A 16,628-nucleotide genomic window follows, 5' to 3' on the forward strand; every position below is an offset into this window, starting at 1 on the left:
TATTATTGCCTTCAATGGTCTCTTGTCAGATGGATCTACATGTAGGTAATCTATGTGCAGTAACTTTGTGATTATTAAAGAGTAGTTGTACTAAATTAACTGATTCAACAGAATGATAATCTTGCCCCTTAACTGCATAAAAAGTTGGCGATTTGAGCGTTATATAACAAAACGGTGTTTGTCTCGAACTATTTTTTTTCTTTCTGACTTCCAGACGTCTTGTTGTGACATCCGATCCTCAGTGGCCCAAGATGACCATGGCAGGAAACCTTCCAGCTTTCACTTTCCACTTGAATGAACGAAAGGTCAGTTATTGTCAGTGACATATCAGTATGGATGTAACTGAGGAGTAAAGATCTTTAAGGTTTTTTTGTTGTTGTGTGTTTTGTTTTTAAATCTCATACATTAAGAATAAGTAAAAATCTTTTGTTGAAAATAATGTGTTCAAATCGGTAAAATGTTACTAATGCATGGCTTTGTCAGAAGTCAAGTTATCCGAGTACGAAAAAAAAAAACTTGGCTACAAATTTTGTGATTATTAAAGAGTAGTTGGTTACAAAGTTTAGCATTTAGCTATTAAAAAAATATTTACTGTTTGTTTTTTCAATATTATTAAAACGCAAAGAGGACTTCTTTTTTCTTTTTAACCAGGACAAGCCCTGCCTTTTTATAGTATTATATTTTTTATCCCATGCATAAGCTTATAACTGATCACTATTAAATGTTTATTATTAAATCAACTTGTTCAAATATTTCTGCATGGTTCGTCAATTTAAGATGTAAGTTGTAATAATATTTTAGTTCTTCTGTATTGATATGTTTTGTTTTATGTCGCAGATACAAGCTATAGACGTGTGTGTTAAAATTTTATCGTCATCTTCAACCTCTGAAACTGGTTTTGTTGAGAATATATCAACGGCAAGTCTTGAATCAGAAATGTCCGAGGATGCACGACCAGTGTTGGAGTAAGTTCAGAACTTGGTCAGTCATTGCTTTTCATATTCAGAAAAACTACTTTTGAAAATCAACCAAATATCTTAGAATATTTGTGCACTAAACTAGTACTACTAATTTTTGTAATTTTATGACATGCATTTTTTGTATATCTTTGGCTTTGTATATCTTTATATAAGAAAATGTTTTTGGAAAAGGGCTGATCCAGTTCATTACGTGTTAGGATTCTGTTAGAGACTTAAATTTTTTTTTTTTTTTATGGTGTTATGAAACCTAAATAATAATGATGCTTCTGATTAGGTAAAATAGTGATACTATATTGGTAATTTGTTTGTAAATCCGTTAGCAGTACATACGATACTCTTGACTACTGTGTTGATACTATATTAATTTGGCAGTTTGTTTTATAGATCAGACAACATTGTGAAATCTGGGAAAGAAGAAATAGACAACAAGCTGATTGTTTTCCAGTTCCTAATTCAGAGTCTGTCAGTTGAGGTGCACAGTCAAGGTAGGTATGACTAACATTAGTCATTTGTATATGGGTCAAAATGCTCTAGGTTCATTGGAAGAAACAAAATATGCGAATCGCAATCTGGTCTTAGTAAAGTTAACATTGTTAGTAACTTGAAACCATTATAGTTGGTACCAAAGTGATTTTTGGTTATAATGACCAGTGTTGTAATCATGGAATGTCAAATGTAATGAGAGTCGGTGCAGTAAGTTTGAATGACAGTCAATGTAATCTTTGTGTAATTGTTATATTTATTTATTTTACATAAGCTAGGTCATAATTACAAAATAGTAACCTGCCGTTATTATAGTGATTGTAATAGTAGCAGCTGTTAAACACATCATTTGAACTGGAACAAACAGTATGCTGATTCTGTCCACATCCCAAGAAGCACAATTTCCAGTTTTTCCTTAAATTACAAAATTTAATTCAGTTTATCTATACATGTATCTGACTGAATTTTAATTAAATATCTACTGAAAATGTCAGTCTGATTTTTCTTCTCTTTGACTTATTTATATCATATCCAAAATGAAGCATGTAGACCTTATTTTCTTTGTAATTATTTTTGTTTAAAATAAAAAGTTGAGTTAAATCCTCTGATTATTTTTTTTTTTGCAGATCAAGCATTGGTTGAGTTGAGGATTTCCGGCGTACAAGCTGACGTGTCAAAGAAGCCTCACAACACATCTCTCAAACTCACAGTGCACAGTCTGCTGGTCGTTGATGCCTTACAGAGCTATGGCACCGATTTTGAGCTGCTCATTGCTTCCCATAAAAACCTTGTGTATGGATTTGTTTTCGTTTTTTTTAAACACAGATTGAAACCCCTCAAAACCGGACCTTCAAAAAGCTAAAATTATTTCAAAATTGGATGTTTTTCGTGCTCCTTTTTTAAATGTCTGTACAGAACAGAATCTTTGTAAACCAGAAGCCCCTTAAAACTTGATGTTTTATTTGGTGCCATGGGTGTCTGCTTTGGAGGGTTGTTACTATACTATATTACCATTATATTATGGTGTATTCAGTATATCATTTACAAGTATGCTTATTATGTGTTTGGTATTACATTTCCAGTCTAAAGCCTCTATTTTAATTATTGTGAAGTGTTAAACACTTTGAGCTATTACAGCTGTGTTGCCATTAACTCACACATTACTTAAAACATTTAAAATCCAAAATTTAGTGTGTTCCTTGTCATCCTGGTGTTTGTATTAACTCAAAATTAATTGTATTCACAACAGAAATGGTAGTTACCTTGGAAACTAGGGTCAGGGTTCGTGGCTTGAATCAATTGGGGTTTAAGCTGTCGCTCGCCAAGTCGCCAAATGTGAATTAAAGTTGCATTTGGCGAATATACTTCATTACTAATTCGCCAAAAAGCTAATTTGGAAATCATCTTGTCATTTATAGATGTGTAGCCTTTTCTTTGTACTCTATCCTGACCTCTGACCTTGAGGCGGGACATAGCCCAGTGGTTCAGCGCTCGCTTGATACGCGGTCGGTATGAGATCAATCCCTGTCAGTGGGCCCATTGGGTTATTTCTTGTTCCAGCCAGTGCACCACAACTGGTATATCAAAGGCTGTGGTATGTACTACCCTGTCTGTGACATGGTGCATTTAAAAGATCCCTTGCTGCTAATCAAAAAGAGTAACCCATGAAGTGGCGACAGGAGGTTTCCTCTTTCAATATCTGTGTGGTCCTTAACCATATGTCTGACGCCATATAAAATAAAATGAGTGCGTCGTTAAATAAAACATTTCTTTCTTCTTCTTTTTGTGTGCATTCTCTCCCCCCCCCCCCCCCCATATCCACAATGTCAGAGGTCAGGATAAGTATTAATAAAAGAGAAAACACTTAAAGTTTTCTTCATTTTTTCTGTTTGGTTAAATGAAACTTGAATTTGGCGACCGATTTCTTAATAAATTTGTCAAATTCTGTTAATATTTTATGGACTTAAGTCTAAACCCTGATCAATGTGGATTTTTAATGTTTTTTCAGCCTGGACAGTAAGAGTGGAAGCATGCGAGGGTCTGGGGCGACCTCCCCGCTCAGTCCCGGCTCGCCAACCTCACCGGAAGATTGTACTGATTTCCAGTTCCATGCTTCGCAGTCCATGCAGGAGAAACTGTTTAATGCATTCCGTAAAGTCAGCTCATCAGGTGGGGGCATTTCTTATGTACAGATAGGAGGGTGGGAGCTAACTCAGTTGGTAGAGCACTCACCTGAGGTGCTTGTTTGACATGCAATAGCAGATGATTAATAAATCAATGTGCTGTAGTGGTGTGAAACAAAACACATTTTTTACTTTATGTACAAATTTTGTTGTTTGATCACAATAGCTGGTATTGCTAGGACAAAATTTGGATAGGTTGAGAGAGAGATTTTTTTTTAAAAAAATTTGGGGGGGGGGCGGGGGGGGGGGGGGGGGGGTTGAAAAACAAACCTTTAAAATATTTTATTACATACCTATTTAGTCTTATTCAACATACGTAATACAAGACCAGAATTATGTTTTCTGAGTGCAATTCACCCTTCATTGCATAAGCATTTTTCATTGTCAGGAAGGATTTAATTATTTAAGAACATTTATTTTGTAGACTATATAATATGAATCTATTCAGGAGGCTCCTTTTTGTCACATTTTGGGGATTGGCATTTCACAACTGTAGACAAGTTACGTGGAAGTTACATTCCACATAACTGAAACATCTGTACTCCAGCTAACTTCTTCGCTCAAAATAGTTTGAATTATTTATATTTCTGTTTCAGGTTCCGATAGTAATTTGACTGGTGAGGATCCAGAGAAGCTAAATCTGCAAGATATGCCACCTACAGCAGTGCAGCCTGAAGCCCTGATTATTTTAGAATACGAAATAGTTCATACTGATGCAACCAACCCAGATAAAACGTCGGATGGACTGCAGATAGTTAACCTTCAGTTCAACAACTTGGACATCATTGGTAAAGAGTCTTACATAATATTTACTTAGTTTCATGAAAAGCCAAGTGACGTACCTTCATTATTAAGCTGTTTTCTTTGATCCTTTTCAACTGTGCTTACCTCTTTATTAGCATAAATTAGTGCTTTATTTTTTTTTAAACCATTTTTGTTATTGTCTTCACATTAAATCTTTTGAAACTGCTAATACAGTGTTAATAATAATATTATTATTATTTATTATTATTATTAATATTTTTTTTTCACTTCATTTTGCAGCCAATCAAGAAACACTGGTAGAAGTGTTAAGCTTTTTAAAAAGAACATTCCCAAGCTTGAGTACCAAAAACCAAAGAAAATCTACAGCACAAGTCCAGCTTGTGGATCAAGATTTACCCAAGGTAAGTAAAGACTGGCATAACAGTCTTATTGTTTTAAAATCTGTGAAAGTAGGGAAAACAAAAAAGATTCATTAATCAAGTCGCAAAATTGTCTAAATTGTTTTTTTCTTGTTTTTGCAGAAAGATCGTAAAGTCATTGTCACTTCCATATTTAAGCGGCTTAACATAATGCTGCCCCGGTTTATAGAGAAAGATGGGAGGAAAACTGGGAAGAAAATTGCAACAGCTACCTTGACTACTGCTAAGATTCATGCTTCACTGGGTGAGAAATCCTAAAATATTTCAATCCATAATGCTGAAGCAATTATTGTTTTTTATTTTAATATGCTAAAAGCATGGATTGGCAGGATTATTGTAGTAAAATATACTCCTTGATGTTTAATTTAAAAAGGTGGCCTTAATTATTGGAAATTATATTAGAATGGGTTTTTAGAATAGTTTTAAAATTAAGATAAAATGTGGTTTGGTAAAAAAATGTATTTAAAGGTTAAAAATTAACTTTTGGGTGTTACAACAATTGTTTATTTGTCCTAGCTACCCTTCAAATAAATGAAGGGAACAATACAAACAGCTGTACAATTCTTCTAGCATGTCTTTATTGGAAACAACCTTAATGGTATATTTAATTAAATCTGTTATAAAGAAATTTACGTTGTACTTGTCTTTCATGAACAAAATGAGATATTTGTAAAGGATTTTTAAAAAACATTTGTCTACATTGACAAATTTGCATCACTGCATAAACATTTGTGTGTTTGTCTGACAGAGGAAGGGTGGATGGTGGAAGGCAGCCTGGGAGGACTTCACCTGAATGACGTGTCACCGGAAGCCACGCAGTACCAGCAGGTGTTTAGCCTGGGCGAGACTCAGTGGGACCAGCCCGACTGCCTCGTGTCTCCGGTCACCTTCCCTTCAGCCATGTACCAGACGGCGCGAGACGACACCATGTTCGAGGAAACTCCCGCCAACACCAAGCAGGCGTGCTCATTCACCGTGTCCAAGAACTACTGTGATCCCGAGATTGAAAGCGTATTTCACAAAATGCATGTCTCGTCCGATGAAATCTTGGCAAATTTCGACATGGCCTCCTTGTACTACACCCATTGTCCGCTGTTTCTCCAGGAGCTGATGGATGGGTTGTCGGAGTTCCAGGAATACATGTCATCCTTTGCATCGACCGTTGGAAAGGCTGCCAGCGAGATGGCCAGAGGAATGGTTGGAGCTCTGGATTCCCATGAAATGTCGTTTGCCTTGCGTAAAGACATTTCTATGGGTGACTTCGCAGATGGGGTCATGTTTGATGACGTGTACGGTTCACAGACATCTCTGGATGCCAACATTTCAGGACCCGTTATTAGAGTCCGAGCGAGAATGGAAACGCCCATCATTGTCCTTCCTCGGACCCCAACCAGTTCGCATGTGCTTCTTGCTCATCTTGGTGAGATCACAGTAACCAATGTAGATCATTCTGAACAGGAGGGCGACAGTGTCCGTGACCAGACACACACGATTCACATCTCTCTGAGAAACATGAATCTCTACTCGGTCGATCTTACAGAGACGACATTCTCCGGCAGTTTAGGAACATCTGTCAACAGTTTCTCACAAGTGCCCCGCATTCCAATTTTGTACGACACCGCTGTCGAACTGGACATAGCTACAAAGACTGTTGATTTTCCCTTCATCAATCCCGAGGGATTTCAAAATCCCAGTTCAATGTCACGGTCACCCAACAAACCATTACAAGCATCACTGTCTAATGCAGTGCTGGATGTTGCAGTCAAGATTTCTTCGCCGTTAAAACTTGTCCTCTCAAAGGAAGTTTATGAACAAATACTTCAGACACTGGATAACTTGGCGTACAACGAGGATGACTATGTGAGTGTGCCAAATGACCCTGTAAGTAATACTGACTCTACTAACAATGCAAGCTCAAGCAGCATGGACCAGTCACAATTTAGCACAGACACGGCCATGCACGAATCGACCATACAAGAAGGGTTCTATGCCAAACACATCAAGTTCGAGGTTCCTCTTTTCCAAGTGGAACTGAGGTGGAATTTTGGGGAAGGAGAGCAAGGCCTTGTCGATCTCAAACTTCACGACTTTTCTGTGCAATATACCAAAGATAACAAGTACAGTACGAGGATGCAGATCCGGCTTAACTCCATGCTTATGGATGACCTGCTCGAACTGCCCGACTCGGCTCACAGGCAGATCATCATGTCGGAGAGTAGTCGGAACAGACGTGGGTTCGACTGGCAGTCGAAGAAGTTCCTCTCCAGTTCCTGTCCAAACAGCACCATAATAACCCCAGACCCACTGATGCCACATTCCCTGCCATCCAGCTTCCACAAAGAGCCACCGAAACAGTCGTACATTCCACAAAACATTGGTGCTTTCGCAAGTTTCACAAGGTCCCTGAGAACAAAGACTGATGGGTATTTGATTTGATTACTTTTTTTATAGATAGAGTTAATTTGTTCATGTGTGATACTTGAAAAAATTTTGTCTATAATTAGTGAAATGTATATATGTTTTTTAATATCAGTTATCTTTTTAGTCAAATTAAATGCAGAATCTTTAGTTTTACTAATTTAAAAATGATTTTCCATGTTTTTTTAATCAATCCTTATAAACAAGTATCTTATGATCTGAAGTGTTTTGCCCTATTGCTTGTAATCTACCATTACATTGAGTCATGTTCTGAAGTGTTTTTGCCTCTAACTTATTGTTTTTAACCAACTGTTAGTAACAATTTATTTATGTTCTGATAACTATAAATTGTGTTATATTTTGTAGAGGAGGCTACCCACAGACTCCACCTCCATCTCCCATGGTTGAAGAGGGAATAGAAACGAGGCAGGAAACTGAAGACCTTGTGTATATTGATGTCGTTCTCATCGACAGAAAATCCTCAGAGTATGTCAACAAATACAACAAGGTACCGTTTTAGACATAGTTACTGTAACGCATGCTGTTCGCTCAGCATAGTTCATCCCTTGCATTCTTGTATAGTTCAGGGATCAGGCTCTAGCTCTCTCGAGGTGCTTTGATCATGGAATTGAAAGCCCTCAGGTGAGACTAATAGACTCCATCATATGCGGTCATGTGGGATAGAAAAAAAGTACACCGAATCCCAGGGTCGAAATTTCCACCACCAAGGGTGTACTTTTTCTATCCCACATGGCCACATATGATGGAGTCTTTTTTTTCCCCATCCATTCAATAAATAAACCATTATTTTACACAAACGAACAAAGATGGCTGAAAAAGTAACATCTTTATTTGACTGTTTTATCATAAATAAATTATACTATCATATTTGCTGCATATGTTTCATGTGTTAAATAATATTTAACACTACAAATTAACAAGATAGCTTTTATAATGAAGTTTTTAATAACAAAATATCAATCTCAAACTAACCAACTCACATTGATATGACGTCATATATTACCAACGCCGTAATATTCCCCATGTTAAATTCAATGACGTCATAGCCCATGCAAGACAGATTTATTCAGCATGGGCTGACGTCGTGGAATAGGTCTATCTTGCATGGCTAGAGATGGGAGAAATGTTAATTCCACTGAATTCTTCCCTGTCATCACTGACAGTGTAATCTGAAACCATATTGGTTTTTTTTTGTTTTAGACGAACCGTTTCATTGACATCCACTTCAACTGTCTAGAAGCTACAATCAACCTCCAGACGTGGGTGGTTCTGCTTGACTTCCTCGGTATGGGTGCAAAGATTCACAACTCAGATGATGACCCCTCGGACTTGTCTCCAGTGGAACCTTCGAAACAACTGGAAGGTATAAACTGTTATTTAATTAAATATAATGTAAATTGTTGAGTCACAGAGCATATCCTCCAACAAATACTGAATGGTTTATGTTGTTATTTACTGAAAAATATTATGTCAATGAAACCTCTGATTGTCTTTTAATTATCTGTCATTATTCACCAAGACCATTTTTAAAAGTGTATATATTCATTTAAACTGGACAATTTTGTATTTTGTTTGTTTGAAATATTGAACATTTCAGATGAGGAAGAAATCATCAACTCTGAAATCAACTTTGCTGTAGAGAGTTTTTGTCTTGTTCTCAACAAGCCTGATTATGAGCTGGCCAGGGCTGGAGTACACAAATTACAAACTCACATCTCGCTGCACGATTCTAACATGTCGGTCAAAGGTCAGCTCGGCAATCTGTCCCTGGTAGACCAGTCACCCCATGGAGAGCTGTACCGAGAGCGATTTGTCACAGTCGGCAGACAGGCTCTGGAGTTCGACTTGTTCAAGTTAGCAACATATTTTATTGCAATTATTAAGTGTTTTTATTTCACTAGCTTTATTGTTTTATAATCTGAGCTATTAGCAGTACTGACCAGAGACAAGAATGGGTGTTCTATAGCCGTTATACTTGAAATCTCTGTTTGCTACTGACCAGTCTAGAGTAGGGTTGGCATGTCTGCATAGTCATAATAAGTGCGTGTGTAAAGGTGGGGTTTCGGTGTCAACTCTCCCCCACCCTGCCCTGAAAACAAATGTTATTTTTTAAATCTATTTTCTAGGGTAGCATTACGTGAACCCACTAGAAACTTTACTTGCCACAGTCTAGAGTGCCCTCCAAATATTTTGCACAAGAACATTTGTCCAATGGATACAGGGTTTTTTTCATAGTTTCATTGTATTTAAAAAATTCTTTTATCAAGACTGAAAGACTAATAATGGAATTTTTTATTTTTTTTATAGACATGGCATACCAGATTTCCAGCTTGAGAGAGAGTACGACATCTGCTTGAAGCTGAGAATGTCGTCAGTGAGATACATTCACACAAACCGTTTCCAGTCGGAGGTGGTGGCATTCTGTCAAAACTTTCTTCAGCTTCAGGACGTACTCGGGAGAATGCGAGCAGCATCGGCAGGGAAAAAGGTTCATTTTTCTCAACAGATTAATATGCTCTTGACAGTATGCTTAAAAAAATACTTTTTAAAATAAAACCGTATGTTAATAAAAAGGTCTTAATTAATTAAAGAAGTAACCTAGAGCACTTGCCGGATGTGGAGTGGGTCACAGGATCAGTTTCTCTTAAAGGATTCAGATCTTTTGCCAGTCCAACCAATGTCTTACAACTGATCTCACAAAGGCTATTATAATAGTATTGACTATTTATCTGTAGGATATAAAAAATCCTTTGCTACCTTGTGGAAGGAAAATATTCCTTTCCTTTTCTAATGACCTAGGTCAACTGTTACCAATTAAAACAGCAGATATCATTATTCAGAAGTAATGATCTTCTTTCTGAAATTTTGACTATACAGTGACAAATATTTTCTGACACCCAATAGCCGATGTGTATTTTTGTGCTGGGGTGTCGTTAAACCATTCATGCATTCATTCATTCATTCATTCAGTGTGTGATATGAAGTTGCCAGTGTCCACTAAAATGATTGTCATGTATTTTGAAAATTATTTTATGTAATATCACAACTGGTTACCTGTATCAGTGTTTGTTAAGTTACACTTCATTCTCTAGGTCAGTGACAAAGCCACACACGGGACCCGGATGCAGCTGGACATTGAGGCAGGGTCCCCCATCATTCTTATTCCACACAGCTCCAGGACGGATGATGTCCTCGTGGTGGACCTGGGCAGGTTAAGGATTACCAACTCGTTCACCTTTGATGGTGAGGAAGGCACCAGCACATTTCAAGCTGCGGCCAAACACAAGAAAGACAGATGCCGAGCAAAATACTCACAGACCGAAAGAAAAACCGACACGCACAAGGCAATGACAGAGAGTACGTTTGACCAGTACTTTCCTCCTCAGACACATGGCGATTTAATGAGCCAGAGTATCTACGGCAGCTTAGACCATGACGTGCGAGATTCGACCTACGATGAACAGTATTCCTACGTACAAACAGTGGCAGACATTCAGTCACCTGAGCGGGAGGGAACAAGTGTTGATCCTAACGATGTGTTTAACTTACCCGTGTCTGGTGATGTTTACGAAATGGCAAGACAGAGACAGGCTTCCATATGTTCGTCAGTAAGTGACTTTCAGGCGTCGGAAGACTACCGATGCCTCCTGGACATGTGGTCACTGACGCTGACTGATATAGACCTCTATGCTGCCCGCCGAGTGAACAAGAAGTTGTACAGTGGAGGAGATGTCACACGAGACATGGAGTTTTCATCCTGCATGGTGCAGAGAGAGGTATGATTATTGACTGGTTGTTTTAATTGCATGACAGGTACAACTCATCATTACCATAATGTTGGCTTTATTTCTTTTAACATATAGCTGGTGAATTTGCCATTTCTCACTTTCATTATACTATTCTTGGGTTGGGGCAGTAAGCAAACATTGAATAGAGAATGGAAACAATATGGCAGTAACTTACTACATATCATTCACATGGTATAAAACATCAAAATTGTGACTAAAGACTTAGTCAGCTTTACAGCTTTTAATTATAATGCTGTATTTGTATGAGCAAGACTTTATTAAAGTCTGAAATCTAGACTTGTCATTTTATAAACTTAGGTTCAGATATATGTTTTGCTCACCTTTCATTGACTAATATCATCACTATTTGGAGTGTACATTGCATGTCAACACAACTGTTTAAATTTTTATTGATCTCTATCATTTCTCCTACAGACAAAGAACAAAAGATTTATTGTCCTACAAATGATAAAACACCTTCTGACAGTGACTCGTGGGAGCGGCAACAATAATGTCCAAACTTCCTTTTACAGAGATGCAGTTTTGAAAATATTAATGGTTTTGTCAATGTAATATAGTTTTTCTTCTTTTTTATTCCATAGCCTGTTCCTTTGTTGCGAGAGAAGTGTCAGCTCGACCTGCACATTGAACACAACCTGGACGGAGACATAAGTCACACTGCGCCCGACTGGAGACTTGCTGGCCGGCTGTCGTCCCTGTACGCCCACCTCGACTTGGCACAGTACAAGCTGGTTCGCGGCATTCTCGGGCACAACCTGGGGGAACAGATCGAGGAATTCACACGTCCTCTTATGACAGAGCTGCAGGATCCAAGAAACCATGTAAGAAATTGCTTTTTTAATATCAGGTTTTTAAAATTACATGGCTACTTCGGTGAGCCCATTGGGCTATTTTTCTGGCTAATACTCCACAACTGGGATAACCAAAGTCATGACATGTACTTATTTGTTTGTTTAATGGTGCATATAAAAAATCACTTACTGTCAATTAAAAAACAGTAGCGTATGATGTAGTGGCTCTAACTATAAATGTGTTGAAGGTGTTTTAAAATTGTGCTGAAGATTGTTTTTGTCAGATACATTAATCTGTAATTTCTACCATTGTTTCTTCAGACTGTGTTGAGTGGTGCTGCATGGAAGTGTATCAGCATTGTCGTTGATCTCCACAATGTTACCGTGGAACTTCTCATGACTCATGATCAGGGACCTGAAAACCCAGAGGTTTCCCTGGCCCGGGTTGACTTCATATCTTCACAGTTATCATACGACAGCTTTTCAGATCAAACCAAAGACATAGACCTCGTGTCTCAGGAGATTGTAGTGGTGGATACAAGGTTTAAAAGTGAGTAACATTTCTATACAGAATACAATACTTAAAGGCATATTGTCACAGATCACTGACCTATTTAATGGTCTAACAAAGTATTACCTGAACAAAAATAATTTGATTTGTCCCTAAATGTACTTTATTCAACCATCTTGATAACCACCATACTAAATTTATTAACGACATTTTGTAAAAATAATTGAATTTTGGCAATGGTCCATAATTCAAAAACTAAAATTGCCGAGAGGGATGATGTGGATTTCACTATATCATCGTTCAGTTACGGTGATGCGATAGCTAGATTTGGTTTCCAACAATTAATGTAATTTTTATTTATTACCTATTTTCAGAGAAATAAGGTCCTTAAATCCGTGACAGTATGCCTTTAAAGGAAAACAAAAATTGTTTATCCTTTGATAGAGTACAACCATGTTAATGTTCCAGCAATGTACAGTAGAGTACTCTTATAACGAACATGAAGGGACCATGATAGTTAGTTTGTTATAGCAGTAGTTTGTTGTACACATTTGCATAAGTTGGTTATTAATGTATAGGAAGATAAAACAGGAATTTACAATCAGTTCGTTCTATGCAGTAGTTTGTTCTAAGCATGTTCGTTATAAGTGTACTTTACTGCATTATTAAATGAAAAGATTTCTTTTTTCAATATGGTAGCCTTCAGCTCATTATTATTTGGAACTCTAAACTTAAATGCTATGGATTAGGAGATCCATTGGTTTTTGCATTAACATCTTTTGGGTTTCCTTCATATATGAGGATAAGAATCTCCCATAGATTTTTGTCTCGCTTGTAAATAGTCTAAAATCTCATTTTGCAAATTGTAACTTCTGTTGCGCTTCAAATCTAGGACAACATGGAAATAACAGCTTTTCCTTGAATTTATATTTTAGAGGCCTAATGTATCATGATTGTTTTATATTTCAGCCAAGCCAATGAATTCTCGACCGAACGTGTTTGTGAACATCTTGCAGCCTCTGACAGAGCAGCAGAGCAAGGTGGACCTACAGCTGGAGATGCACTTCCGCTCGTCCAAGGACTGCACCCAGTTCACCATCCTGCTGAACAACATGAAGCTCATGTGCATCTTTGACTGGCTGCTCAGCATGCAGGAGTTCCTCCTCACTGATGCGGAGAACCCATTTGAAGCTGAAGAACAAGGTATGTGTACAAACTAGAACTGTCTTTTAACTGATCTGTACACCTACAAACTAGATAGTATATGAATTTCTACATCAAACTCGGCCCATAACTGCACACATGAATGAAAATATTTTAAACATCTTTTCAAGAAATGTTGTGAAATTGTTGGTTCATGCCAGAATTTATTATCTGAATACTATGATATTTTAACCAATCTGTAATTAATATTTAGCATGCAAATATTATTTCATGTGTTGATAGGCTGAAAAATGCAGCATATTGTCCTTAACAATGCTGAAAACGTATATTTAAATTTAACAAAACTGGTGGGTTTACTTTTATGTTATGGCTGAACCAGTCATCATCACCTTAAGTCGAGTTAAATTTTTAATACATATTGACAAAAATATTATTATAATAAACTGTATCATGAACTAATTTCAAAAAAAAAGAGGTTAAAATTGTTGTTTGGTTTTTTCCATTTAGGTGTGCAGTTATGGATTGACTTTGATATAAAAAATAAATTACAAAAAAAAGAGCGCAAAATGTAAATTATTTCCTTGTAAATCTAATCTGTTAGAAACTAAGCCACTTCACTATTAAAGTGTTGTATTTGATCAGCTTATAAAAATCTTTTGCCATTCTGGTTCCAGAAAAAAATGTCCACCAAGAACCTAGAGTGAGACATTCAAGTGGAACTTCGTTAGGTAGAACCCAGAGTCCACTGAACGTCACCAGGGGCATCGTGACCAAACGCGGACCGTTTGTGGAACAGGTAACAGACTTTCTTCTTCAGTGCCCAAAGGGGCGGGACATAGCCCAGTTGTAAAGCGTTCACTCGATCCCCGTCGGTGGGACCATTGGGCTATTTCTCTCTCCAAGCCAGTGCATCACGACTTGTATATCAAAGGCCGTGGTATGTGTTATCCTGTCTGTGGGATGGTGCATATAAAAGATCCCTTGCTGCTAATCGAAAAGAGTAGCCCATGAAGTGGTCACATCGGGTTTCGTCTCTCAGTATCTGTGTGGTCCTTAATATGTCTGATGCCATATAACCGTAAATAAAATGTGTTGAGTGCGTCGTTAAATAAAATATTTCCTTCATTCTTTCAATGCAATAAAGTATTTTTTATTTTTTTCTTCTCTTTTTGTATTATTTAACTGGAATAAACAACTTCAGAGTTTGTCTGTCATGGCACATTAACATAATTTTCTTATTGATTTTACCATTTACTCTATTAACTTAAGTATGTAAATCGGAGTAATTGAATTAGATTTATTAAGTATAAAAATCTAAGTATGAAAAGAATTTGTTAGATATGAGAGTAAGTGTATTCCATTCCTAACAATCAGTGCAAAATATATTTTTTAATTCACTGCTATTTTTACAAGATTTATACTTATGTGAGTTAGTATCTCGTATCTCAAGTTTTTGTTTTGTTTATTTGCAGGTAAATGTTCCATTTGAACTGCGTTTGAACATCAACGATACACAGTTTGTGGTGGTTGAAGATGCTGCTTCTTTGGACACCAGTGCTGTTATTCTTAAGGTTTGATTCTGGATACTATATATTGATTTATTTAGTTAATACAGATAACTGTAACAGTTACATTTTGGTTTACATGTCATTTAAAAAAACAAATCGTACTAAACAAAGTGATGCCTAATTAAAGTCACTAACTAATTCCTTAGATATGTACCTTTTATGTTTTACATTAAAAAACACATTTTTATTCAAACTTTTAAAGTCTTGATTGTGATATGTTATAATGTGTAACTCTATTTTTTTTAATACTGATGTGAATATTTATATTAATTTTGTGTGATACCAGCCAGTATATATTTTGTGTACAGACCACTGCCGTGCTGACGTACCAGCCTCGGGCCTCGGACAAGGTGATGCGATGCAGTCTGCAGCGTATCGAGGTCTTCTCCTGCTGCCTCATGTCGGAGGACGACACTGCTCTGTCGATCATCGACCCTCTGTCGATCAGCATCGAGCTGAATGCAAACCCAGCTCCGGCGCTACGACCGGCACCAAGCTGTGGCCTTCTGGAGGCTGCGGAGGCCGCAGAGAGAAAGTTACTGCTGGAGGTATGTTTGTATTAATGATCAGTGATTAATTGTTAGGTGTTTAATTGGTGCTTTAGTGTGAGTTTTTTAATTAGGGGGGGGTGGGGGGGGTCGGGACATAGCCCAGTGGTAAAGTGTTAGCCTAATGTATTAATGATCAGTGATTGTTAAGTGTCTAATTGGTGCTTTAGCATGAGTTGTTGAATTGGGGGTGTGATGTAACCCATTGGTGGACCCATTGGGCTATTTCTCATTCCAACCAATGCACCACAATTGGTGTATCAAAGGCCATGGTATGTGCAGTCCTGTCTGTGGGATCATGTATATAAAAGATCCCTTTCTACTAAGTGACAAATGTACAAGGCTTCCTTTACAAGACTACATGTTAGAATTACCAAACGTTTGACATCCAATAGCTGATGATTAATAAATCAATGTTCTGTAGTGATGTCATTAAGCAAAACAAACTTCAACTTTTTTTAATCGGACTGTACAATTTTAAATAATACCAGTTAAAACCAAGTTGAAGTTTGTTTTACATTCTTGTTTACTATAATATTTATAATTATTCCTATTTTATATGGATGTTCACTTTGAGTGCTTTTGTTCATCTGGAATTTTTTTCATTGGTTCACTCATTGTAGCAATATAGCATATAAAAAAACAAATTTAAACTGTAGTCCGTCCCATCATTCTATAGACATGTTTTCTGTTAATAATTTTAGTTTGGTTTGATGTAAGAAAAAATTTAAAAGTGTTTTGGAAATAACACAAAATTACTATTTTTGTGCGCAAGTTACAAAATCATCTACTGAGAAATAAATAATTTGTAGTAAATTTCATAGTATGAAATAAAGACGTTCCCTGTGGGACGGACTATAAGTGTTTAGTTTTTAATGGTTAACTAAGAGTTGTTTTTGATGGGTTTCTTTTTTTAGTTGTATTTACCTTTTTTGGCATGCTCTTGTATTGTAGTCCATTGTTGATTT

The 16,628-nt window shown here is 36.9% G+C and overlaps 1 protein-coding gene across 2 annotated transcripts in view; it reads left to right on the forward strand.

Annotated features, from left to right (window-relative positions):
* LOC121370824 (vacuolar protein sorting-associated protein 13D-like) overlaps window positions 1–16,628 on the forward strand; it is a 118,815-nt gene that overhangs the window by 41,945 nt on the left and 60,242 nt on the right. For both annotated transcript variants that reach the window (XM_041496311.1, XM_041496312.1), the window contains exons 21-40: window positions 215–305; window positions 838–965; window positions 1,365–1,465; window positions 2,090–2,255; window positions 3,472–3,632; window positions 4,243–4,434; window positions 4,691–4,812; window positions 4,933–5,074; window positions 5,579–7,253; window positions 7,615–7,756; window positions 8,470–8,632; window positions 8,867–9,122; window positions 9,577–9,757; window positions 10,362–11,045; window positions 11,660–11,899; window positions 12,191–12,419; window positions 13,350–13,583; window positions 14,219–14,340; window positions 15,017–15,115; window positions 15,421–15,660. In XM_041496311.1, coding sequence (XP_041352245.1) covers window positions 215–305; window positions 838–965; window positions 1,365–1,465; window positions 2,090–2,255; window positions 3,472–3,632; window positions 4,243–4,434; window positions 4,691–4,812; window positions 4,933–5,074; window positions 5,579–7,253; window positions 7,615–7,756; window positions 8,470–8,632; window positions 8,867–9,122; window positions 9,577–9,757; window positions 10,362–11,045; window positions 11,660–11,899; window positions 12,191–12,419; window positions 13,350–13,583; window positions 14,219–14,340; window positions 15,017–15,115; window positions 15,421–15,660 — 5,368 coding nt within the window. The remainder of the gene's footprint in view (window positions 1–214; window positions 306–837; window positions 966–1,364; window positions 1,466–2,089; window positions 2,256–3,471; window positions 3,633–4,242; window positions 4,435–4,690; window positions 4,813–4,932; window positions 5,075–5,578; window positions 7,254–7,614; window positions 7,757–8,469; window positions 8,633–8,866; window positions 9,123–9,576; window positions 9,758–10,361; window positions 11,046–11,659; window positions 11,900–12,190; window positions 12,420–13,349; window positions 13,584–14,218; window positions 14,341–15,016; window positions 15,116–15,420; window positions 15,661–16,628) is intronic.

This window comes from Gigantopelta aegis, chromosome 4, assembly GCF_016097555.1.
Source record: "Gigantopelta aegis isolate Gae_Host chromosome 4, Gae_host_genome, whole genome shotgun sequence".
Lineage (NCBI taxonomy): Eukaryota > Metazoa > Mollusca > Gastropoda > Neomphalida > Peltospiridae > Gigantopelta > Gigantopelta aegis.